General features: G+C 37.7%; 1 protein-coding gene across 4 annotated transcripts; it reads right to left on the bottom strand.

Annotated features, from left to right (window-relative positions):
• Positions 1–11048: 11048 nt before the first annotated feature.
• Positions 11049–18694, bottom strand: LOC108039497 (phosphatidylinositol 5-phosphate 4-kinase type-2 beta). 4 transcript variants are annotated; one of them, XM_044460538.1, is made up of 10 exons: positions 18510–18694; positions 18019–18176; positions 17864–17961; positions 17548–17797; positions 17363–17493; positions 17135–17303; positions 16299–16450; positions 16145–16239; positions 11327–11391; positions 11049–11253 (listed from the first exon to the last, which is right to left on the bottom strand). In XM_044460538.1, exons 2-10 carry the CDS (start codon positions 18154–18156, stop codon positions 11137–11139), a joined length of 1215 nt encoding a protein of 404 aa, XP_044316473.1. In that variant the 5' UTR covers positions 18157–18176; positions 18510–18694; the 3' UTR covers positions 11049–11136. The 4 variants fall into 4 exon arrangements, with proteins under 4 accessions (XP_044316473.1, XP_044316471.1, XP_044316474.1 ...); XM_044460536.1 differs by having other exon boundaries at positions 18436–18693; XM_044460539.1 differs by having other exon boundaries at positions 18558–18693.
• Positions 18695–27726: the final 9032 nt, after the last annotated feature.

Genomic DNA, 27726 nt, shown 5'->3' with positions numbered 1-27726 from the left:
CATATAAACTCGACGTAAGCTCATGCATAATGTGTCTAAAAAACTTTATGGCGCTCCGTGGAACCCCTAAAGAAATTTTCTCCGACAACGGAACCAACTTCAAAGCCACAGAGAAGGTAGTACAGGAGCTCAGGAAAATAGACTTTAATGATATTACAGTACAGTATGAAGCTATAAAGTGGCGTTTTAACCCACCAGCTGCACCCCACATGGGAGGAGCGTGGGAGCGACCAGTCCGATCAGTAAAGACTATACTAAAATCAATTTGCCCGGCGAATAATTTCAATGATGAAACACTCCGAACGGCTCTCATGGAAGCTGAAACCATCATCAATTCCAGACCATTAACCTTTGTATCCCTAGATTCAGCAGACGATGACGCCCTTACCCCAAATCACTTGCTATTAGGCTCATCGAGCGGCTACAAACCAATAGCAGATCACAACACCGATCTTTGCTGATAAGTTTTGGAAACGATGGGTAAAGGAATATACACCAACACTAACTAGGCGCAGCAAATGGTTCACTAAAAGCCTCCCAATCGCCGTTGGTGATGTAGTCCTCGTCATTGTTGATCAACTACCGAGGAACCTGTGACCAAAGGGGCGTATTAGTGACGTAATAACAGCCAAGGATGGGCAAGTTCGCAGAGCTACCATTTGGACACCAAAAGGAACTATGATCCGCCCAGTCGCCAAAATAGGAGTCTTGGACGTCGGATTTAAGGAAAGTGAACATCCGAAGGACCTTCACGGGGGGGAATGTTGCCGCCGTAATTTAAATTGTCAAGCCTGCCGCCAAATCGAATTGGCCACTTAGTGGATATGGCAGCACCAACAAAGTATGATGTGGTAACTCTACGTAAAAGACGCCACTTGAGAAAAAACCAGCGAGGCAGCAACACAAAGTTTTTTAAAGCTCTCTATTATAATTTAAAAGTTTTATTTAAATAAAGACCGCTACATAAATTTGTATCCCTAAAACTGCTTCGTCCATTATTAACATCGGTGCCTCAACATTTCTTTAAAAAACTTTAACTACGCACTTCATATTCGGAATTAATTGCGAAATTCACAAAGGCACTCCCATACATATTTACCTAAATACACAAAAGTGTAAAAGGAATGTATGTGTAAGAAGCCACGCTGAAATACATCGCGCCGAATAGAGCTTAATATAAACCATCCAAACATTTGAGTGAATTAATAAAATGACCCTGGAAAAGGACACCACAGTCTGTGGGACTTGCAAAAAGACCCGTGCCTCTGATGGTATCCAAAATTGGGTACAGTGCGATAATTGCAAACAGTGGTACCACTTTGTCTGTGCTGGAGTGAATAGTACTATTGCGCAGCTGAAACAGATGCGGCTTCAACAAGCGGACTGCAACATCAACTGGAAAAGGACAATCCATTCAATTTGGAAATCCCGAAATTGCAAACCAGTGTAAGCCTGAACACGAATCCCACCAATACAATCACACCATGTCCAAATAACTTGATGTTAGCAATGCTGGAAGAATCACGCGGACCTGATAAGAAGTACATCGAGCAAAAATATATATTGCTCTCCCAAGCACAGGGAGCACACGCTATGTCACTTCCATCAATATCAATTGGATCAACTGCATCCCAGCTAGCCGCCAGACAAGTGCTACCTCCGGATCTGCCTACATTCAATGGCAACGCAGAGGACTGGCCAATCTTCATCAGCATGTACGAAAATAGCTGCGCAGTAGCCGGCTTCTCAAACGCTGAAAACATGCTTCGACTCCAGAAGTGCCTCAAAGGAAAAGCCTATGAATTGGTGCGTGATAAGTTACCACTTCCAGCGCTAGTTCCAGAAGTTATCAACACCCTGAAAACCTTTTTCGGGCGCCCAGAATATATTCTTGACCGTTTGATTGACAAAATCAGGAAGGTCAACGTACACAATAACAGATTGGAATCTCTCAACGATTTCGCTATGGCAGTACGCAATGCATGCGCAACTATGGAGGGCTGCAACATGACCTCTCATCTTGACAACCCAATGCTCCTGCGCGAGCTTGTTGATAAGCTGCCCACGCAACAAAAACTGAACTGGGCCTTACACCCCCGCTGTAACGACATACCAGTTGTTAAGTCATTCAGCGACTGGTTGTATAAATTAGCAGAGGCAGCATCGACCGTTATAGCCGTACCAAGTTCAAGGACCAGCACTGTAAACCAAGGAATGGATAACGATGATGATTATAAATCAGATCAAGAAGCAGCTTCAAGCCTCACATGTGCGATGTGTAAGTCCACTGAACATCAAGCTGCCCAGTGTCAGAAATTTAATATGCTTACTACTGAAGAACGGCAGCGCATAATTAACGAGACTAAAGCGTGCTACAGGTGCCTAAAGTTTCATCGTCGCAAATGCTTTTCAAGTCGTGACTGTGGCATAGACAATTGTCAGTCCAAGCACCACCCATTTCCGCACAGAGATGCACCAAAGCCAGAACTCGTCAGTGCCCACCATAAGGATAGCGGCCGTGAAGAACAATACTTCCGAATCATGCCAGTCACTCTATATGGAAACGGAGTAACTTTCAACACCTTTGCCTTTTTGGATGAGGGCTCATCTGTCACGCTAATTGACGAAAATATTTTGCGGGTCCTTAAAGTTTCCTCAACACTGGAACCACTATGCCTACAATGGACTAGCGAAAACCACTCGCATGGAGGAAACATCTACCAAGGCTCACATTCAAATATCAGAAGCGGGAAGTCAAAAAAGGTGGCTAAACAACGTACGCTCAGTTGAAAACCTGGCTTTACCAAAGCAAAGCGTCGATGTCAACAAACTATGCAACCAATATTCACACTTGCAAGGACTGCCATTACAGTCATACTTCAATGCTCAACTGGACTTTGGCAGTACCTCGGAAGATTCGTCAAGGAAGACACAACGCTCCTATAGCCTCAAAGTGTTTACTGGGATGGAGCATTCAAGGATCAAGCAATTCAAACCGTCACGTCTCCTTTCACCACTGTGACTGTAACTGGCCAGAAATCGAAAGAGCTGTGAAGGAAAGCTTCAATGTAAACCCTATCGCACCGCGGGAGCTCCACTCTGAAAACGTTAAAAAGGCTATAGGTATTCTTGAAGATACTTGTAAAAAAATTAACGGCCATTATGAAGTTGGTTTGCTTTGGCGCGATAAGGAGGTCACCTTGCCAGAAAGCTATTCTACTGCATTAAAACGCCTCAATTGCCTACGAGCTAAAACTAACAAGGACCCTGACCTGTTCGATCAAATACAACGACAAATCGACAATCTCATAGTAAAAGGCTACGCAGTCGAACTCCTACCCAGGATGTAGCTGCCAAGCAAGATCGAGTATGGTATCTCCCAATTTTCATTGCCCTAAATCCCAACAAGCCAAATAAAATAAGGCTAGTATGGGATGCTGCTTCAAAAAGCCACGGAAAATCGCTTAATGATTTTATGCTGAATGGACCCGATTATCTGCACCCATTGACTGATATTCTTATGTCATTTAGAGTCGGTCGTATCGCCGAAATTTTTCATCAGTTAACTATTCAAGAAAGCGATAGACATGTACAACGATTTCTATGGCTTACCAAAAATTGTCAGGAACCAAGGATTTTTGTCATGCGCGCAATGACTTTCGGAATTTGCTGCGCTCCTTGCATTGCTCACCATGTACGAGACAAAAATGCATATGAATTCAAGAATTCAAATAGGCGTGCTTATGAATCCATAACACAAGCTCACTACGTAGACGATCTCATAGACAGCTACAAGGACGACGATGAAGCCATTAAAGTTGCGTCTGAAGTCAAAGATATCCACTCCAAAGGCGGATTCATCATCAGAAATTGGATTTCCAACTCTACCGCAGTTCTTCAGCATTTCGGAGAGCGCCAAATCGACATCCAAAATTCCAAAGACCTGGGAGGTCCTGAAAAGGTGCTTGGTATGTATTGGGATCCTACCAGTGACGTTTTTAGATACATTTTCAGATTTGCGAGATTGAAACGAGACGTCTTGAATGGTGATACAGCCCCAACAAAACGAGAAGCTCTTCAAGTACTGATGTCCGTGTTCGATCCCCTTGGCCTTTTATCTTGCTACACCGTCGGTCTAAAAATACTACTGCAAAAGGTGTGGCGCAATGAAATAACTTGGGACGAAGAACTGCCAAATACACAACTCGCCCTTTGGACCCAATGGAAGACCGTTCTACTACACGCAGGAGAACTGAAGTTTCCTCGATGCTATTCCAAACTGTTGCCGAATGCAGATCGGATTGACTTGCATACATTCGTGGATGCAAGTGAAGACGCCTACGCGGCTGTTTCCTACCTCCTTATAAAGCGAGGAGACGACAACGAAACTGTATTAGTAGCCGCCAAATGTAAGGTCGCGCCTTTGAAGCCCCTCTCCATTCCACGCAGTAGGGAGTAGGATTGGCAAAGAAGATAATGAACACTCGAGGACTGAAAATTGATACAACAACATACTGGTCCGATTCTAAAACCGTTCTTCAATGGCTAACTATGGACCCCCGAAAGTTTCAGTCATTCGTCATGCATCGAGTTTGCGAGATCGTAGACAACACCAACCGCAACCAGTGGCGCTGGGCTCAGACAAAGGATAACATCGCTGACTTAGCTACGAAATTCTTCAAGACTCCTGATGCATCTAGATGGATCAATGGCCCACAATTTTTGGGACAGCCGGAAGCCGAATAGCCATGCCAAAGAGTCGAATTTAACATCTGTACTGATCAATCTGAACTTCGTAAACATGTCTTCCTTGTAAGAAAACTTGATCATTTTAATTTTGCAGTGGATTATTTTTCAGACTGGAAACGTCTGTACAGTGCTGTAGCGACCTTTATCCTTTACATCCAAAAGCTGCGCGCAAAATGCTGCGGAAAAGCGCTACCAAAAACACTCAACTCTGAAATTATAAACGCTGCAAAGTCATGGATATTTAAACAGTCTCAGGCAAAAGTATATTCGAATGAGATCAGCGCCCTGAAGTCCAATTTAACTATAGATAAATCCAGCCCATTAATTGGCCTAAATGTCTACCTAGATGCAAAAGAGATCATACGTGTACAAGGCAGAGCAGATCGCTTGAATCCACAAGAAGACGCCTTTGTATTGCCCAAGAAATGTAGGATTGCCTTTTTGGTCACGAAGGATTACCACGAGAAATCTCACCATATGCTCCACGAGACGACCATCAACTTAATTCGAAGCCAATTCTACATAGCACGTCTGCGAGTCTTGTACAAAAATGTTCGAAAGGCATGTCAAAAATGCAAAAACTCCAATTCGTCGCCACAAGTGCCCCAAATGGCACCGATACCAGCAGCCAGACTCGCATGCTTTGAAAGACCCTTCACCTATACTGGGGTGGACTATTTTGGCCCGATATTGGTAAATGTTGGTAGACACAAGGAAAAGCGCTGGGGAGTTCTATTTACATGCCTTACCCTTAGAGCTGTACACCTAGAAGTAGCACATAAACTCGACGTAAGCTCATGTATAATGTGTCTAAAAAACTTTATGGCGCTCCGTGGAACCCCTAAAGAAATTTTCTCCGACAACGGAACCAACTTCAAAGCCACAGAGAAGGTAGTACAGGAGCTCAGGAAAATAGACTTTAATGATATTACAGTACAGTATGAAGCTATAAAGTGGCGTTTTAACCCACCAGCTGCACCCCACATGGGAGGAGCGTGGGAGCGACCAGTCCGATCAGTAAAGACTATACTAAAATCAATTTGCCCGGCGAATAATTTCAATGATGAAACACTCCGAACGGCTCTCATGGAAGCTGAAACCATCATCAATTCCAGACCATTAACCTTTGTATCCCTAGATTCAGCAGACGATGACGCCCTTACCCCAAATCACTTGCTATTAGGCTCATCGAGCGGCTACAAACCAATAGCAGATCACAACACCGATCTTTGCTGATAAGTTTTGGAAACGATGGGTAAAGGAATATACACCAACACTAACTAGGCGCAGCAAATGGTTCACTAAAAGCCTCCCAATCGCCGTTGGTGATGTAGTCCTCGTCATTGTTGATCAACTACCGAGGAACCTGTGACCAAAGGGGCGTATTAGTGACGTAATAACAGCCAAGGATGGGCAAGTTCGCAGAGCTACCATTTGGACACCAAAAGGAACTATGATCCGCCCAGTCGCCAAAATAGGAGTCTTGGACGTCGGATTTAAGGAAAGTGAACATCCGAAGGACCTTCACGGGGGGGGAATGTTGCCGCCGTAATTTAAATTGTCAAGCCTGCCGCCAAATCGAATTGGCCACTTAGTGGATATGGCAGCACCAACAAAGTATGATGTGGTAACTCTACGTAAAAGACGCCACTTGAGAAAAAACCAGCGAGGCAGCAACACAAAGTTTTTTAAAGCTCTCTATTATAATTTAAAAGTTTGATTTAAATAAAGACCGCTACATAAATTTGTATCCCTAAAACTGCTTCGTCCGTTATTAACATCGGTGCCTCAACACACAGACTGTGGTTGGATAGTGCTTGGATGCACCAAATCAAAAGGAATTAACACTATAGTTGCAACCGCGATAGAGTGCAAGGACTTGAAAAGATTTTGGGAATTGGAAGAAGAAGGTACAGATGATAAAGTGGCAGTTGTAAATGCTAAGACCCGAAAAGCTTCATGTAAAAGACCGATAACAAAAATCGTACCTTTAATTGGTGTAAAACAAGCAGAGGATGTTATGGAAAGGGCAGTTGAAAACAAAACAAGAAAGGAAAGCTAACTTCGGGCGGAGCCGAAGTTGATATACCCTTGCAGAATATTCTGTAAATTATATTCTCCAAAATTATTCATATGATGCATTCTTAATACTAAAAAAAATCCCAAATTCCTAACTTTAAAAAGACCAAAGTTATGGCACTTCCAACCGTTCAGTTATATGGCAGCTATAGGATATAGTCGGCCGATCCCTATGAAATGGTATGAATTGGTATGTCGGATTGATTGGCCAAATATAAAACCCATAGAAAATCCCAACTTCCTAACTTTACAAACACCAAAGTTATGGCATTACCGATCGTTCAGTTATATGGCAGCTATAGGATATAGTCGGCCGATCCCGGCCGTTCCGACTTATACACTGCGTGCAAAGGAAAGAAGGGTGTGTGCAAAGTTTCAATTCGATATCTTTAAAACTGAGAGACTAGGTCGCGTAGAAACAGACAGACGGACAGACGGACATGGCTATATCAACTCAGGAGGCGATCCTGATCAAGAATATATATACTTTATAGGGTCGGAGATGTCTCCTTCACTGCGTTGCACACTTTAGACCAAAATTATAATACCCTCTGCAAGGGTATATAAAGGGTTTCACCTAGATTCTCTAAATTAGGCACTGTCATGGCAATGCTATTGCTTACAATGTTCTGTCAAGTGTCAGGAGCAGCAACAATAAAAGACGAGAATAAATCATTTAGCATTCAAAATATAAATAACACGGCTGCCATATACTTAGATCCGCTAGGAGATGTAGAAATTATAAGCGCATCATGGAGCCTGGTGATTTACTATAATATGGATGTCTATTTTCACATAATTCAGAAAAGTAATGTGCTAATTCAAAAAATGAGAATTGTTTGCGGGAAGCTTCATAGCTTTGAGGATCAATGCAATATCGTTTTAGATAATATGCAAAATCAATTAATAGAACTTAAGAAAAATAATAATCTTTTCATGATGCAAAAGAGATCAAGAAGCAAACGTGCTCCTTTCGAATACATGGGTTCATTATATCACATTTTATATGGAATAATGGATGAGGATGATAGGAAGCAACTAGAAGAAAATATGAGAAATCTATTCGACAATCACCACAATTTAAATGAGTTAGTTCAGAAGCAAACTTCAATGGTAGATTCCACTACAAATTTATTAGAGAAAACGACTGAAGACATTAACGATAACTTTAAGAATATGCATACTAGAATTGAAAATATGACTGAAGTTCTTAAAGAAAGTTTAAATATGACTGAAGTTCTTAAAAAAAGTTAGTATGTTTATAAGGAGTCGATTAATTTCTTTATGATAACCAAACAACTTAACGCATTGATTGAAGAAGGTGAAAGGGTGCAGGCAGCTATTATAAGTTTATTAATTGACATTAATCATGGCAGATTAAACACAAACATCCTTAAATCAAATCCATTACAAAATGAGATATCCCAAAATTCAAGGTAGCCTTTCCGAAACATTAGTTCTTCCAGGGAAAAAGACAGGTACTGAGCTTAAGGAAGTCTATGCGCTTTTGACAGCTAGGGGATTATTTATCGAAAATAAGTTGATTATAAATGCTAAAATTCCTCTGTTTAGGTAGACATCCATCTAAGCTTTTTAGAATTATTCCTTTACCAATACAGAACGAAGACAGAATGATTATGGTTCATATATCTTCGGAATATTTAATTTATAACTTTGAAATCGATTCTTATCACGTAATGCCCGAATCAACTTTAAGACAGTGCCAAAGATGGCAGCAAAATAAGAGAATTTGCAAAGGAAGTCGGCCTTGGAATTCTGCGAATGACAATTCTTGTGAAGTGCAACCACTTAAGCCAAACAGAGTTTCAAACTCTATATACAAAACAGAAATAGATTCTTCATCTTATTGGACAAGACTAAAAAGAAAAGTAGTTGGTTGTTTAAGATTTCCTTTAATTCCAAGATAAGAGTACAGTGTACGAATGCACAAATTCAGTTACTTGATTTACCAACGCAAGGAATTCTAAGTATTGCGCCTGATTGTACTGCTAGAACGGATGATAAGATTTTGCCCATCATATTATTAAATCTGAAAGTGAAGAAGTTTTATTATCATCGTATGTAGGAGATATTAGTCAAATTCCAAAGGTTGTTTGGGATCCATTGAAATTGGATTATATTAATCATACTGTTGAGATTGCACGCCTAAATAAAGAAATTAAATATTTAAAAGAAAGTCAAATTAAATTCAAAGATTTGCATTTTCATCATATTCCCGGACATGCATCTTTAGGAATCGGTTTAATAATAACAATAATCATGGTAATATATGCCATAAGAAAATGTGCTACAAGGCATCGATTGCAAGCCATTACATTCGCCGGACCGTTGCGAGGGGTCCTATAATACAGGGGTGGTCAAAAGTATTTGCACATTTCTTATGAGTAAGTACGTGTAATTTGTGCAAATACTTTTGACCACCCCTGTAAGTTAAAATCAAATAAATAAATACCTATATCGAATTAAAAACAAGAGAGAACGCTATAGTCGAGTGCCTCGACTATTAGATACCCGTTACTCAGCTAAACAACTTAATATAAATATGCCTTCTTGTGTTTTTTTTTTTTTTAACATAATGTGAATTATAGTGACCACAGGAAAAAAGGACAAAAAGTTCAAATTATCAATCGTTTAATGGGTTTTTGGGCGTTAGAGTGTGCGTGACAAACTTTTATTAGGCCAATCGATAGGTATTGACGAAACAAATACATATCAATTAAAATTTTCATAATAGCATCAAAACTGTGGCCACAGCTTGTGGCTTGTGAGCGTCAGAGGGGGCGTGGCACCATTTTGAAACAATCTTGGAACTCCTAAAATCTACATGCAAAATGCCAATCTTCTAGCTTTTATAGTTTCCGAGATCTCAGCGTTCATACGGACAGACAGACGGACATGGCTAGATCGACTCGGCTAGTGATCCTGAACAAGAATATATATACTTTATGGGGTCGGAAACGCTTCCTTCTACCTGTTACATACTTTTGCACGAATACAATATACCCTTTTACTCTACGAGTAACGGGTATAAATACAGTCCACTAATTTTATGTTTACATTGTTAACGAAAATAATCGATGTATTAATAACCTGTACACCTCACCTTGCCGGCCCTTGGCACAATGTTAAAGAAGAATACTAATTACCTCTATATATAAAGCAATCAGTAAGAAAACTGGGAACGCACGCAGAGCCAAAGCCACTGATTAACAATATTAATATGCATTTTTATTAAATTCTAATAACTTTAAACTGATTTGCTAAGACTTATTGGGGCCACTTGGGGCCCCAATCGCTTCCAATTGGAAAAAAGGTCAATTTTCCTTTGTGTGGATGCAATTTCCGTTTGACTCCTACCTCATTTTCGCCTCCTTCGCTGTTGCTAGCCCGCTCTCCGTCGGGATTTGTGGGGAGTTTTAACTCCTCACAGGATATTAGGTAAATATAAATATTATTATACCCGTTACTCGTAGAGTATACCCTTTTACTTTTTTTATTGTATTCGTGCAAAAGTATGTAACAGCTAGAAGGAAGCGTTTCCGACCCTATAGAGTATATATATTCTTGATCAGGGTCACTAGCCGAGTCGATATAGCCATGTCCGTCTGTCTGTCCGTATGAACGCTGAGATCTCGGAAACTATAAAAGCTAGAAGATTGGCATTTTGCATGCAGATTCTAGGAGTTCCTACGCAGCGCAAGTTTGTTTCAAAAAGGTGCCACGCCCCCTTTAACGCCCACAATCGCTTATATACGATTTTAAAAATTTAAATATTTCGGAAAAGTAAAAATGCAGTTTTATTGTGTTTATCAATACCTATCGAAATGTTGAAGAAATTTTTCAAATCGGACCATTCGTTAAAAAGTTATGCGTGATCAAAGTTTCTATCTCCATCTCCCTCGCACTCCCTTTACCTGAGTAACGGGTATCTGATAGTCGTGGCACCCGACTATAGCGTTCTCTCTTGTTTTCTTCTAAATCTAATCGTTAACCAAATTAGTAAAATTGCATATACAAAAGAGTCTGGAAATCCACTGACACTCATCTGGAGAAAATCCCAAAAACTTAAATAAACCGTTTTGTTGTATTTGGGAAAAATTAATTCAAAAACTATTCGAGTTATTGTTTTTTTATTAGTACCCTGATGAAGAAATTTCATCAAAAACGTATGTCTCGGAAAATAAACATCCTCCAGAAGCTTCGAAATGATATCTTATATTTCTTTTATCTTATTTAAATATGGTTTTGACATTTTGAATGTGGCAAATACAATATGGTTATAATACTTTATTCTATAGCTTTATCCATAAATTCCAGGAATCGTTTGGCATATTGGTCAGGGTCACATGTCGATATACCATCAACATTACTGCCATATTTAACGGTTTTGGCTGCTTTAGCCGCCTGAAAATAAATATATGTCATATAATGCCAGTTGAACTAAGAAATCAAGATATTATTTGAAAAAAACAATTACCTGCTTTTTTACACCGTATTGAGTAAGAACGTCAATAATAGCTATAAAGTAGATTTCACGTTTTTCTGGAATAAAATTTATACAAAAATGTTTTAACAATAAATTTGCGGTTTCGTTTTCTATCACAAAAGAGTGGTGGTAGACAACTCTGCTTTATTTTTATATACTATAACATGCTAGTCAAGAGTTTATCAATTGGCAAAAAAAATATATATATATCTTGTTATAGATGCTTAATTAAATTTAACTCGTTCGGCATAACTTAATTAGTGTACATATTAAAAAATACGAAACCGGTATAGAAAAAAAGGAAAGATGGACATGGCTATGTCAATTAGTGATGCAGATCACAATATAAATACTTTATAGGGTCGCAAAATTGAAATGTGCCCCAACAGACGGCTTAAAAATGTATTGTCGCGTTGTAAAAAAGCGCCATCTAGCGGTCCTGATAGCGTTCCGGAAATTTTCATGTTAAACTTTATTTCTTAAAAATGTCTGAAAGAATCGTTGGAATTGCAAAATTTGTGGTATGTTGATACATATTGATTAAATAAATACATAACACCCGTAAACCGATCTCTTCTTAATTTTTGCATGCTTAATCCCAACTCTAGCTATTACCACTAACCATACAACATATAGACTGGTCATTTCATACAACGAAAATGGACACAAAAATTGCGGGAGGCCCCACGGCCCTTAGCGGCAGGCCCCGGACAATTCGTGTGCTCCGGGTTTTTTGCGCTCTCATTCTTATTCTCATTTTGATGCTCGCACGAGTTCGGTCGTTCAGTCGCAGAGACGCGCATTTTGAAGAAGGTTGAGCCTGGAACCTTGACTTGGGCTTTATATGTATGCGTGTTCATGCATTCGTATACAGGGGTGCAAGTGTGCGTTTATTTCAATTCGATGCAGCAAGAATATTTTGTCTTTAACTACTTTTCATAATGAGTACCCTAACAATATGGGCGTATTCACTATTGGGTTAATGATAAAAAGAAGAATATTATAAGTTAGCGTTTGGAGAGTGAGGTTGCGGAAATCCGGGCCTTGCGAGACCAAGTCAATCGCCTAAAGTCGGCATCTGAGCTGCAGCAAAATGAAAGGGTAGCTTGTGATATCCGCCTTCATGAGGTACCATTTAATCAAGGCGAGGATGTGAGGGCATTGTTTCACACCCTTTGCTTTAACCTTAAGGGGTTACATCCACTTAGGATTTTGAAAAATCGATTTTGTTTTTATTGCATTTTCGTAAAGTATATTTATTTAAGAGTACCCTGAAAAAATTTCAGGGTGATCCGATGAATATTTCCCAAGTTATATTAAAATTTACATGCATGTGTCGGAGCGACTGAAAGCGGACCGTCGAAATTGAATGCGTTTTTCTCAAAACTATGATTTTAAAGTCGGTGAGCAAGATTTCTCGAAAACGGCTGAACCGATCGGTCTCAGATTTTAACAGAAGCTTCTTAATAATATAGTTTAGTGATTAATCGAAGGTTTTTCTTTTACAATAAATATTTTTCATTTTATAAACAATTGATGTCGTGAATTTTTGTCAAAAATTGATACTTTCGCTTTCTGAAGGCGCCATTTTGTTAAAAATTATTGAGGACAAGGCTAACCTAATGCGTACCGTGGGTGCACTACGGCGTGAAACGAAAAGCCAGTTTATGTTGGCATAGATTCGCCCACTCCAATCTATCTGAACGAACAGCTGACTAAAACCAACTATGGATTTTTAAAGCAGCCATGCACATGAAGCGTCAGAAGGTCCTATCGGCTGTCTTCACTCGTCAAGCAATGGTCCACGTAAAGAAGACGGGCAGTGATCAGGTCCTATGTATTGATAACATGAAGGCCCTTACCGACATTAATCCTGATCGTCATGAGACACCTGCTGAAACTGACTCTAGGAAGGATGGAGCGACACCTAATTTATTTCGTTAATGCAGTTCATCTAAATGTTCTAAATGTTCATTTTAAGGTATTATTAGTTATATTTATATTTACTTTCAATTGCAATTTGTACTTTTATTATATTATGTGTGGTACTGCGTGTGTGTTCCAGGTCTTAGCACTTCAAAATACTTATACTTCGTTTACTTATGTCTGCAATCGAGCCTAATCAAAACTTTAACAGCCATGCATTGATCAGAATTCTTTGTAAACAAACTAATGGTCTGAAAATATGTCACATAAATGCGCAAAGTCTGACTAATAAAATCGATGAGTTCAGGTACCTATTCAAAAATTCAAAAGTCGATGTCATCTGTGTTTCCGAAACTTGGTTCACGTCCGATATCAGTAGTAGTAGTAGTGGAGTAGGAAAACAACGACAAGAGACAGCTTGCCATATTAATGCTAATGAATTAAATATTAAATTTGTGAAATCTCAACCTTTAGTACCTGATCAAACTAACAACCCGTACCTGAACACATTGCCAAACAACAACTGTGATACTAGCTTTAGTTTTGTTTGTGTGAGTCAGTGTGATGTCCTACAGTCCATGTTAAATATAAAATCAAGTGCAATGGGTCTCGATAATATACATCCAAAATTTTTACTAATCCTTGTCCCCAAGCTACTTCCATATACAACACACATTTTTAATACAGCAATAACATCTTCTACATTTCCAACATGCTGGAAGACAGCCAAAGTACTTCCTATACCAAAAATAAAGGGTGAATATAGACCGAAATCCATACTTTCCTTTCTATCCAAAGCATTTGAGCGCCTAGTCTCCACACAAATTAATTTGTATCTTCACGATAATTCACTGTTGAATACACGACAACATGGATATCAGAGGATATTCGCATGAAAACGGATGACAGGCAAGTTACATTTCTAACACTGCTAGACTATAGCAAGGATTTCGACACTGTCGATCATTTTATTCTGTGTACTAAGTTAGAAAAACTATATAATTTTTCAAACCCAGCTACAAGCTTGGTAAGAACATACCTAATGGGCCGATCTCAATGTGTTGTAACGGAGTCTGAGACCTCAGACTTTTTATTTACTAAGCGTGGTGTCCCCCAAGGGTCGGTCCTTGGACCATTACTGTTTTCGATATATGTGAACGATCTTCCAAATGTCTTGTCTAATTGTGAAGTCCAGATGTATGCTGACGATATGCAAATGTATGTGAGTCGTCCATATAGCTGTATATCTGAATGTATTGATGTCAGTAATAGTGAACATAAACTAGTTAGCAATTGGGCAATGAATAACGGTCTTCAAATAAATCCAAATGTTTGATAATTTTTAAAAAAGAAATAAACGCACCATTGCAAAGGCTCAAGGTTGATACTGATGAGATTGAATACGTAAATCGAGCTAACAACCTCGGAATTGTGTTCAACAGCACTCTTTCGTGGTCCAATCATATTAACTATATAGTTGGTAAGACGTATTGTCAACTACGTCACTTAAAACTGATCCAGAGTATTTTACCAACCCATAGTAAAATGGTATTAGCAAAGTCGATTATAATCCCTTCACTATTATACTGCATTGAAATATTTGGAAAATGTGACTCAATAAGTAGGAATAAATTAACCGTAGCATACAACAATATAGCAAGATTTATTTTCAATATTAAACCACACGATTCAATTTCAAGTCATGCTAAACAAATCTTTGGACTAGACTTTTCCACATTAGTTGAATTTAGGACACTGATTCTCCTTCACAAAATAGTCACGACCAAGGAACCAAATTACTTGTTTTCGTTTCTCAACTTTGCACAATCAGCCAGAACGAATAATATAATTCCCGCAAGAATCAACTATTCCTCAAGTGAAAATCACTTCTTTGCATGGCCTGTTAAGCTTTGGAATAATTTACCACACAGTTTAAAGAATACAAGAAGTGCTAGACAGTTTCGGAAAGAATTATTATTAATGTTAAAAAATAACTAACCCACACTCACAACCACACACAACTAATTATAAATCCAAGAACTAACTATAGATAAGATTTCAAAATTGTACTACGGATAATAATCAAAACTTGCAAATATGTTTAAGTAATTCTGTAAAACTTTCTGTAAGATTGTAAACTTTGTTTTGTGACTAGTGCTTTATTTTAAGTTAAATTGTTAACTTTAGCGCTAGGAAGATAAATAAATAATAATAATAATAATAATAATAATTTATTTTTTAATATTTCAGCATAAATTTCATTTTTGTTTACAAATTCAAATCAGTGGTAGCAGTAAAATGTTTTGCATATATGTATGTATTCCAATTAATAGAAATCAATTTACTGAGATAGAAACAGGACATATCGCAGTCGGTGTCACTTAAAACACCGACTACATTTAAGTGGTTAAGAAACCAAATCAGCTTTGGTTGTTGTTCTGGGAGCGGATGGTGCCTGCATATCCTACCGACGATTGCATTTTAGGGCGGATAGAAACAAGAACAGCTATGTTATATGTTATTGTTTCATGACCGCTAAGAAATTTTTGTGTCCATTTTCGTTGTAAGAAAGGACCAGTCTATATGTTGTATGGTAAGTGCTATTACTGACCAAAAATCTAGACGTTCATACGAACAGACAGAGGGGCATTCCTAGATCGACTAAGCTAACGATTCTGATCAAGAATATATATAATTTAAAGGGTCGGAAATCTGTTGCATATGTTTTATGTGATCGTAGGCCATCCGAATTCGATTTTTTTCACTTCTGTTCTCATTGGGACACAAATAGACAAGAAAAATTTATATTTAATTACGTAGTGAATTGCATATCAATCTACTATATCATTTCTAGTGAATGGATAAATTCTAATCTAAGCTTACCTTCAATACTTGGAATGTCATATATATCAACTTCGTAAACAACTTCTTTATACTGTGCACCTCTTGGAGAATCTGGTGGCGTGTTATACGTCCAGCTAAGAAAACAAGAAATACTGAATAATAACTGAGTTTAAATTTAATTATTTGTATTTACCGTTCGCCGCTATCGCATTCCTCGCTCTCGCTGTTCTCACTGCGACCGGCAGCTGGAATATTATCTCCTTGTAAGGCTTCCTCCTCCGCACGCACACAGTCATGTACGCCAACCAATAATGAATAGTCCATGATGTGCAACTTCGTCAACAGCTATATGAAAATGAGTTTATGGATTCAACAAAATAAAGGATTACCATGTAGGCTATTCGTCTGCGGTTTGCAATAACTAACAGACACATATTTGTTACATATTATTTGTTAAAAAGTGTGACAGGTCCGTTTCTACACAATCTAGTTCCGCAGTTTTAAAGTCATTCGAATGAGTAAAAATCTTAAAAAAAATACTGAAAAATCGGCATAGCACCAGTGTTTCAAGGCATACGAATAACAATATAACTGTAGTCGCTTCAATGGATACATTGTTTTTTTGCTGAAAGGGTTTGCTTCTTTTATTATCATTGATTTTGGAAGGAATGGTATTTAAAAAAGCTTCAAAACTAATAAAAGACAAGTAAAAAATTAAATCATTATTAAGTTGCCTTCCGTATATTAAGTTTGAAAAATGATTACTTTTGAAATTTAAACATTAACTTATCAAATTTTATACAAAATCCGTATGTTTTATTTGTATTGGAAACGACTTCCCGATATAAGCATCGCGATGTTTACTTTGGTATTTGACTGATATCTGTTTTTCGTAAATTGTAGGCGAAATTTCTACATTAGGTTCAACTTGAACTTTCGTATCCTTAATGATAATTATCTGTTCATGTACATTTGTAGACGATGAGTGCTTAGAGGCATATGAGATAAAGGTAAAATAATATTGCTTACATCCACATCGTTGTTTAAGGTGTCCATCAGTTTTTCTTTAGCTTCTTTTCCAATGTCCAATTTCACTTTTTGTTTTATGAAATCATTATCCTTGTAAGTCGGCAAATGTTTTTCAAGTTCCTTCTCCGATGCTTCCCGATCCACGGTACTACCTTTTAAATCAAACTTTCTATAAAATAAATGTTTTGATATATATATCAGAAGCATAACTTTCAACATATTTCATACTTGTGAATTGTCAAGTGGGAGCTAAAAACATTCCTCATGACAACGAAGTAATACTGGACGCTTTCTACAGTGATTCGATACATTCCCAAGTATTGCGGTAAAAGTGTTTTTCCATGTCTCTCAACAACGTACTATCAATTTGAATATTATATTATTTCTGATAATTAAAATTGAACTTTACTCACCGGGTGATATTGCTTTAAAAATGCGTGCATACGTTCAATTTCTTCAGATGTTAGACTTTTAATTATAAAAAACCTATCATAGCTTTGATAAAATTGTGCCCCTGACTTTCCAGACGAGTCTATTTGTATGGGTTGTGAACGAGTTAACGACTCGCGGTAGTCAACATCATCAACTCCAAATCTTTCACGCAAATTCCGAAACACGAGGGGGCAATATTCTTTTACTTTGAAATGTGACGGCATGTTTTCTCTTTAAAAGTAAATAACATCAATAAATTATTATATCCCTAAACTATGTACATATATATATTCTTACTTATTGAATAGGTGGTTATCCACCTTGATTTTTGAATAAGCACGAAAGTCATCTGGCAGCAGCATTACAGGTATGTTTACATGACTTAATTCATTAATCTGTAATTATTTAAAATTTGTTGATATTTGCTATTTATTTAAAATTTATTAACATACAGTGTGATTTATTCCCCACATAAACACACTTAAAATCGGTTCATTGGCTCTAAACAGTTTAACTTTTTGATGCTTTACTCTGAAGTGCTTCTTTTTCAAAATGCGGGGCTGCGATGTTGATGAGATCTTTTTATCCATATTGCGACTGGCTTATACGTCTAAAATACATAAAAAGAATATATAATTATATATATAGATAACTTACAAAAAATAAAATAAACTAAGCAATCTCTGAACAGTTAAAAAAATTTCATTTGAAGCTTTAGAACAAAGTGTACTTAAATTTTCAGGCCACCAGATAATGGTGTGTGGATACATATGTAGGTGTACCGTACATGCCTAAACATTTACTCACATACATAAGCAAATTGATACATATGTATAAAACTTTACAAAATCAATTAAAAAAATATTTACATATGAATGCAATTTGATTGCTGGTAAATAAGAATAATGGTACTGCTGTATTCGAATATACATATGTATATTACATTTCCTTAATATACAATGCACGCCGCTTTCATACTACACTTATTCACTTGAGTTAATGTAAAGGACTTTCGCATATATGTTTTGTAGATTTATTAATGTCCTCTTTCTTGCGTTTACAGAAAATAATTGTAGTTTACATAAATTTATAGAAAGAAAACTGTGTCGATAAAACCAGAAATGTATTTGTTTGGGTCGTAAAATATCGATAGGCACGCCTTTTTTGTTTAACAATTTAAATGCGCGTTTGCCACCTAAAGTTTTTAAAAAACATATATTCAATATATTTTCTGTTAAAATTGTATTTATTTATTAAGATCGGAAAAATTTTTGCCAGCCATATTATAAATATTTGTTTGATAATAAGGTTTAGCTACGATTTTATTAATTGATGATTTAATTGGTCTCGATTTCTCGAAATTATGTGGATTTTTTTCGGCCCCGGTAGTACAATATTATTTTAGTTATTATCTTATAGTTTATATTATTTATCTTATAGTTATACTGTAGCGTGAGTAAAATAGACATATGACAATTCCAATGAGAAATGACTAAATTAAATTGAAAGAACCAAAAACAAAATATTATTTTAGTTCTTATCTTATAGTTTATTAGCGATTGATAATAATCGATTTTTAGATAACTAAAATGATATTTTGTTTTTGGTTCTTTCAATTTAAATTAGTCATTTCTCATTAGAATTGTCATATGTATGTCTATTTACTCACACTTCAGTATAACTGTCTGGGAAATAAGCACAAAAATGCTATTTCAATAAATGCTAGCTGGCAAAAGAAAAGTTATCGATAGGTCAATAGTTCCGTGGAAAACGACTGTTTTTTTATTTACAAATAAAGGTAACTTTAAGACAAAAACGGTGCAGCCGCTGCCCTGCAACTTGTGTACATTTCAACAATAAAATTTCAAAAAATTTCATAAAGCTCTTGCCAAAAGGGCCTCTCCAATAACCAGACTTGTGTCAAGTTACGGTGGTCAACTGGTTCTAGTCAGAGTAGAGTAGCCAGACATCGTGGATTAACATCAGCATACCACTACACTTCCAGATTTGAACACCGCCATGTTCGAGGATAGTTTATCCCCTTGTAACAAATAAAAGCTGGCTTCGAATATGCCTCTCAGCAGACCTTTTGCTTTTTGTATAGATACTTATTCCATGGCCACCGTCTACCGGTGCATATTAACCTACCTTCCCAAATTTTCTCATAATTTTTCACCGATGACATTTGCTGTTTCTATCTCAAGTTGTGTTATCGAGTATATATTGTATATTTTGAACTTTTTATCTAAAAAACAGTCATCCACAACGGAAGAGACAAGATTGCAAACGCAAATTGAATGTCAAAAATTACATTTTTGGAACTATTGACAAATCAGCTCCACGCTGAACGCTCTTGCCACCCAGTAGATCATAATCGATCTCTTATTCTTCATTCACCATGTAGTTGCCAGCTACCTAGCAAGCTTGATAAAGTTGGATCCCGCCGCGAACTAATGGGCTGCCGCCAAGATTACCCAGAGAGGTGGAGTCGGCCCTTGTAAATCTTCATATAAATTGCCTTGAAGCCAAAGTTCAATTTCCTGAAGATTAAGATCCGCCTCCCTTACGTCTGTGCTTCCACTAGAGAAACCAATATTATTTTTTTAAGCTTTCCCATAATCAACCTTCTCCTGATATATTGTTTTATATCGAAAACAGAACAAAATTCAGATTCACGTAATTTTTTTAGAAACACGGTAAAAGCCGAAAATGCTAAGCTCCGAAGTTTTTTTATTTCACGGTCTACGGTTTATGAGAATTAGATTAATTAGAAGAAGTCTACTAGAGTAGGATGGTAAAATAAGGCTTGCATTCCAGTTATGTCCCCGTAGAGCAAATAATAAAAAGTTATTTTGTACAGACTCTATCCGGTCTATATGTACACAACACTGAGGACACCAAACTGCTGAACAGTACTCCAGGATTGGACGGACTAGTGAAATGAACAGAGTCTTTGTAACATAGAGATCATCGAATTTCTTTGACCACCCTTTAATAAATCCAATTATTCCCCTGCGTTTATTTACCATGGAAGTAACATGGTCACAAAACTTAAGTTGTGGGTCAAGAAGGATGCCAAGGTCATCAACATGCGTGATTCTAGACCCAGCATATACGTGGCATATTGTGTATTCACCCAAAAAATGGCATTATTTTACACTTAGCGCTATTTAAATCCAAAAGATTTTCACAAATCACACCATGTTCAAAAAGACTAGATGGAGATCATTAATAAATAAAGTAAAAAGAAGTGGGTCAAGGTAGTTTCCTTATGGGACGCCTGAAGTAACTCGGATAAAATTAGAGATAGAGTTTTTAAAGAGGACTCGTTGAGTAACTTAAGATCCATGTTAGAAGATCACATGGGTTTCCACGTAATAAGTCTAGCTGTTCCTTCTGAAGCCATTTATTACAAAAGACTTTAGCTCCAAGCGGTTTGTCGTCCTAGATCTTCTCCTTATAAATCCATGTTGACATGGATCTACACATTTTTTGCAAGTGGGGTGTAATAACGTTTTCGAAAAGCTTTGGGATGACGGATAATTTGGATATGCCTCTGTAATTGCTTCTATTCGATTTATTTTCTTTCTTATGAAGGTAATAATAAAAGGTAAATAATTTGTGCAGAGGTCTACACAGAGTTTCAGCACAGTATCTAAGAACGCAGCCCGGAACTCCGTCGGGACCCGGTGAATAGACTGGTTTACCTTTATGAGGATCCAAGAGAAGGGAGCTTTCGCTTAACCTCGGACAAAAACTTTTGTTTAACTTGGATATGGCATATGAATAAGACGGATTTGGACGGGATGAAACAGAAGATGTTGTGTGGAAAAACGTGGAAAATAGATCGTCAATTACCTGATCAGTTTTTGCCGTAGTTCTTTTAAATGTTAGCGATGGTGGCTGACTTACGCTTAGTGTTAACCAAATTATAAAACTGTTTTGGATCTGGTGAAAATTGGACCCTACAACAAGTCAGATAGCTTTTATAACACCGGGCACTAAGCACGGTAAAATTTGACAGAGCCCTTAGGCATCGAGAGAAGGCAGATTGTGAACCGCACATTTTAAATTTATTGAAAAGTCTGGACTTATTATTTTTTAGGTGTGACAACTCTTTATTAAACCACGGAGGTTTATTTGAAATTGACGGATAGTATAACGGAACACACAGATAAAAAAAAGGAATTCAATGCATTATAAAAGATATTAACGGCCTTAGCCACGTTATTGCATGAATAAAATTCGGACCAGTCATAGCCGGATATAAAAGTATTTAAAAGATGAAAGTTTGCCTTACGAAAGCAGCGGATTCGTTTAACAGACTTTTCGGATTTTTTATTCAGTTCTGATCGCATCTACAGTTAGATCTAGATTAGGGTGATAGGGATCCTCCGGTTGTGTAATTGGTGACGTTCTTAATAGACCAGTTAACGTCCTGAGAAGTTTTTAACATGGTCAATGTCAAGCAAGTAAAATATTGGAGTTTTCGTCTGGAGACCATGTCGCACTAGGTATATTGAAATCACCTAATACTTTTAACTTATCTCGATCTGAAAGTTTTTTGGAAATGGGCTGAATAACGGAAAGGTGATTTGCGTAAATTGGGAAGATGATGGTGGGATATATGAACAAGTAATACATACAAATTCGATGTCATTAAATTCTTCAAAAGTCAGTAATTCAGATGAAAGGGTTGAGTCGACAGCAATCAAGACTCCAACTCCCCGTCTGGACCGACGATTAAGCCTACAAATTGTGTACTTACCCGGGAAAATTTTGGAGCTAAGAATATCCGGCTTTAACCGGATAATATAATATGTGAAGGAAAAACTATCCGAGTACAATTTAGTCAGCTTACTAAATAACTCTGATAGGAAAGAAGAAAGGAGGAGGATAGTTTTTGGGACAAAAGAGGATGCGGAGGGGGCTAGGGATTGAACTATTCTTTTTTCTCTTTGCTTCGTACTCTTTTGCAAATATGCCCTCAGGCCAGAATTTGGCGGAACACACAGACGTGAAATGAACTCAAGGAATAGCAATCTTAAATGATGATACTTTCCTAGCATAAGAAAATGTAAATTGTTCGACCTTCAAATCATCAACTTGGATTTTGTAACGGATTTAATATCCATTGATAAGAGGTCTGGAGCGAGCCGTGAAACAAATACAATTTTTAAGCTGGGTCATTTGAACACAAGTTACCGTTTTTCGTACAACACATGCCACCTTTTTTGGTACTTTAGAATTTGCCCTCCAACTGCGCCTTTTGTGCGCTTTTGGGAATCGGGCTCAGCTAGCATTCGACTAGTGAGCTGCGATTCAAGCGCCACGAGCAGGTCCATATTTTTATGGCAGTTCCGAACTACTTCCGTAACGCTGCTTTTTGTGAGCCGGCTAATAGATATTGCCTGGTTCTCATATACGATGCACTCATCGCAATAGTAGCGTAGGCCACTCCTTTTATCGATGGCATCGGTAACCAGGCCAGAATAGCCAAGACTTTTTGCGTGATAAATTTTATCACATGGCATGGAATACTCTGCTGTCCGGCCGAGATAACTTTCTTACAATTTTTCAATGAAAAGAAAGCCATTATCACAGACCACGGACCACTGTGCACTATAGCGGACAAAAAATTGAAAGCGGGAGCGAAACACCGATTAACTTTGATGTTAGGCACTTCGAAACGAGATAGAAACAAAAAGAGAGAGTGCGGGAGCGTAACACAGATGAACTGCGGACTTCAGTCACCTCTGAACGGAATACATAGAGAAAGTGATAGGTCGGGAGCGTAACAACGTTATGTTTTGCCGTTCCAATAATTCTGCAAAGATGTTCTACTCCTTAGAAATATATTCAGCGATTTAGAGAAAGAGATATTACTGTTGGAGTTCGTGCCGTTCATCTCAAATTTTGACATTCTGTCGCTCTTCAAAGGATTAATAATTACTTCATTAGCACAAAATTAGATCTTACTTTTGCTCCGGAATTTGTTCTCTATTTTCATATATCGCGACTAAATTCTCGCGATTCGTGCCGTACGATATACGGCTACGCCCCCGTTCGTTTGGACGGGTGGTAGTAGAACTCCGAATCGAGCTTAACTTTAAAATGCGAGATCACATTTACCTAACAATTTTAAAAACAGTGAAGCATAACTAACAATCGACAGATAATACGATTCCTGCATGTGCTTGCATGGCACATTTTGAATGTCATACCCTACATTTATAAAGATTCTTGGATAAGTTTACAGACATGGAAACATGGGAAGTTACGAGAAAGATTGGGTAATAGTCAGCATTAAAGTGTTGAAACTTTCATCCTTTAAGCTAATCAATAGAAAAGTACAGAAACAGAAATAAATTTACATTTTCATAGCAAAGTTTAAAAATGATACCGCCTTAAAATTTTCAGTTGAAGGAAGCTGGGTTACTACGAGGGCAGTCCGATGAGTACTTAGCCTCACCGTCCGATGGCGTCACTATCGCAAGAGAAATTTACTATCGTGTAGTACATTCTCGTCGAAATTTCACCCGAATCTGACTCGTAGTTTTGTTTTGACTGCGTGTGGAATCGGACGTGTCCGCGGATTTTAGAAAAACGGAGAAAGAGCAATCCCGGTCTGTGATTCGATTCTTGTTTTTGGAAGGAAAATCGCGCAGCAAAATCAAAAATCCACGATATCGTATTGGCAAACCCTTGATTGAAGATACGCGAGATAGCTGAGACAGTAGGCATGTCAAAAGACCGCGTGGGTCATATCCTGCATGAAATTTTGGGCATGAGAAAGCTGTCGGCGCGATGGGTGCCGCGTTTGCTCATTCCGGACAACAAATGCAACCTTGAGACCACTTCAGAGCAGTGTTTGACGCTGTTTAAGCGCAATCCGAAGGAGTTTCTGCGTCGTTTCGTGACGAAACATGGATCCACTGGTACACACCAGAAGACCAAGGATCAGTCGAAAAAGTGGACTTCTCCCGGCGAACCTGCTCCGAAGAAGGCGAAGACTGTCCCATCGGCCGGAAGGTTTTTTGGGATTCACAAGGTGTGATCTACATCGACTACCTGGAGAAGGGCAAAACGGTCACAAGGCTGTCTATGCCGAATTATTGGGGCGATTCCGCCCTCGCTAAAGCCTAATTGGTCGAATTGGGCCACGAACTGCTACCCCATCCACCATTTTCTCCAGATTTGGCCCCGTGTGACTTCTTTTTGTTTCCAAACTTGAAAAAGTCACTCGCTGGACAGAAATTTGCGTCGAATGAGGAGGTCGCCGCCGCCGCAGAGGCCTATTTTGCAGACCTCGAGAAAACGTATTTTTCAGACGGGTTAAAGAAGTTTGAGCATCGCTGGGTCAAGTGTATCGAGCTAAAAGGAGATTATGTTGAGAAATAAATCGCCACTTTTCCAAAATTTTCGTTTTTTTTTTGCAGGCTAAGTACTTATCGGACCACCCTCGTATGTGCATTTTCGGCTAGCAGGCTGACTTTGTAAAAACCATGTTGTTGATTTGTATCTCCCGAATTCGCATCTAGAAATTTGTCAAGCACGCTCGAAAATCTAGTTTATAAATCTCGCTGAGATTGAAAATGTATTCACTGAACGAATTTATGGAAGATCAACGGACAACGTTAAGGAGCACCACACTTCGTCGGCTTGTTGGAGGAGTCCCTGCAGTATGTGAAGGTGTTTCTGGAGCGCAACTGCTATCATCGTTAAGATAACTGTTCTAAAACGCGTGATCCATGGAATACGTCCACACCCTTCAAAACCGATCCAAGTGACAACATCCGGCGCCCAATCTAGAAGACGAACCCATTGTCATTTGATCTTTGAAATTAATTAAAGTTTTAGATTAAACTTGAGATCACACGTTGGTTATATTTTCATTTCTTCTATAACAAAACGTTTTTCACTCATTTTCAGGTTTTCTTTTAAACAGAATATCGTTGATCCAAAATTTTAAAAATATTCTACATCCTTATAACACTCCTTAACATTCTAACTGTTACGTCGTTTATTACGGTATCCATGATATAACTTAAAGATTTTAAGTTATCTGAATAGGCCTTAGTCGTCACAAAATCACGCGTTTTGAGGTACGCTCCTATCTGCGTAAGCACATAATAATAATAATAAGCAGTTTGGACCAAATAAAATTCCTCGCCCAGCAGCAACACACCTAAAGGAACACATTTTTAAAAATTACAAAACCAGCGACTACCTTAAAAAGCCATCCAAAGAAAATATAATAATGATAATTAAATTCCTATAAGGAACATTTATATACACAAAATAATCTATACAATACATATATTATTCAACAGCGTATGTCCGTCCGAATTATCATCATCAAAACTGCGACTCTGCCGGTGTACAACGAAATTAAAAACAATACAATTACACTGAACCGTTGTTTTTTTAACTCACTAATAATTATTTGGTAATTTTAAGTTCATAGCTGCACTAAATTCGTGGAGACGATTTTTCTGTGTCAGGTTTTTCCGTCCATCTTTGACCTCTTTCCTGACAACAGGAACTTCAATCGAAGTACGGACTTTGATTCTGTGAACCATTCTCATATTTCATTCAAATTAAATCAGCTCGGGTTTCCGAATAATCTGTTAATCGGAACCCAGAGAGAACTTTTTTGAGAAATATCAACTACCTTGGCAAGACAAGTCTGCCGGTGTACAAATAAATTAAAAAACAATACAATTTAAATTTAACAGTTGTTTTTTTTTTAATTTACTGATAATTATTTGCTAAATTAAAGCTCATACAAAGCTGCACTTTTATTGTGTTTTTTCGTAAATTTTTGACCAAAGAAACATTTTGCTCTGACAAGAGGCACCACAGATAGTATTAATGTTATTTTGTCCTCACATGTAAATTCCTGCAATCGACTTTTGCGGGTTTTTTAATTTTTTTCCTCAATTTTTTAAAGTGTTTGAGAAGCGCACGCCAAAAGATTACATTTTTTTATCTTTTCGCTAGGGTTCTCTCAAAGTTCGTTTCCGCAGACTGGCAACGCTAAGCAATTTTCTTGTATTTTTTTCGTCGATCTGAGGACCGAGGTGAAAAAAAACCTTCACGAAAAGTATACGCCAGCTGTTTGCTTCTCGCTCTCTTTCATGACTGGCGTTCGGTTTTCGTCGATATGAGTACTATTCTAACTCAATAACACCAGGCGGCAGTGTGGACCCAGCAACATGTACATATGTACCACCTATCTGCTTCTAAGCGTAAGACTTGGAAATGTAATTAGGTTAAGTAATATTTTCATAATCTTGAATACCTATATCTTTCTTTAAAAAAGAGTTATGTATTTATTGTACCTATAAGCCCAGTAATTATAAACTTGTGTAAAAAACTGAAATGCTTTAAAAAATTTACATATATTTCCTTGCAAAAGGTATTATTATTTTGATTCTAAAGCCTAGTATCCAGATCGACAAACGATTACGCTGGCGTAAAAACTTTAATCTTTCCAGTGTGACCAAAATTTGGAGAGTTCATCAGATTTAAGCGTGCTACGGTCGTACTGTCAATCAGCTGGGTTTGTTGACAAGCAGTTAAAATTCAAATATCGTATTTGCGGGAAAGAGCCTTTAAGAAATATTATCAAATACCTTGGCAAGACAAGTCTGCCACTGTACAAAGAAATTAAAAAACAAAACAATTTAAATTTAACAGTTGTTTTTTTAATTTACTGATAGTTATTTGCTAATTTAAAGTTCATAGCTGCACTATTATTGTGTTTTTTCGTACATTCTGGACCTAAAAAACATTTTGCTCTGACAAGAGGCACCCCAGATAGTATTAATGTTATTTTGTCCTCACATGTAAACACCTGCAATCGACTTTTGTGAGTTTTTTGAGTTTTTCCCTCCATTTCTTATAATGTTCAGTGAGAAGCGCACGCCAAAAGATTAAATTTTTTAATCTTTCCGCTAGGGTTCACCCAAAGTTCATTTCCGCAGACTGGCAACGCCATGGAATTTTCTGGTATTTTTTTTTGTCGATCAGGAGACCGACGTGAAAAAAAGGCCCGACGAAAAGTGAACGCCAGCTGTTTGCCTCTCGCTCTCTCTCATGACTGGCATACGGTTTTCGTCGATCAGGATACTAGGCTTAAGAATAAAATGCTTGGG

Source organism: Drosophila rhopaloa, unplaced genomic scaffold (assembly GCF_018152115.1).
Source record: "Drosophila rhopaloa isolate 14029-0021.01 unplaced genomic scaffold, ASM1815211v1 contig_203, whole genome shotgun sequence".
NCBI classification, from domain to species: domain Eukaryota; kingdom Metazoa; phylum Arthropoda; class Insecta; order Diptera; family Drosophilidae; genus Drosophila; species Drosophila rhopaloa.
This window is presented reverse-complemented; position numbering and strand designations above follow the sequence as displayed.

Bases quoted from the DNA above. Each gene is read 5' to 3' on its own strand.
- LOC108039497 (XM_044460538.1), bottom strand. From the start codon at position 18,156: ATGGATAAAAAGATCTCATCAACATCGCAGCCCCGCATTTTGAAAAAG. The intron at 17,494-17,547 runs GTGAGTAAAGTT...TCAAATTGATAG, and splicing joins TTTTAAAGCAATATCACCCG to TACGTTGTTGAGAGACATGG. The intron at 16,451-17,134 runs GTAAGCAATATT...ATTTTCATATAG, and splicing joins CCTTAAACAACGATGTGGAT to CTGTTGACGAAGTTGCACAT.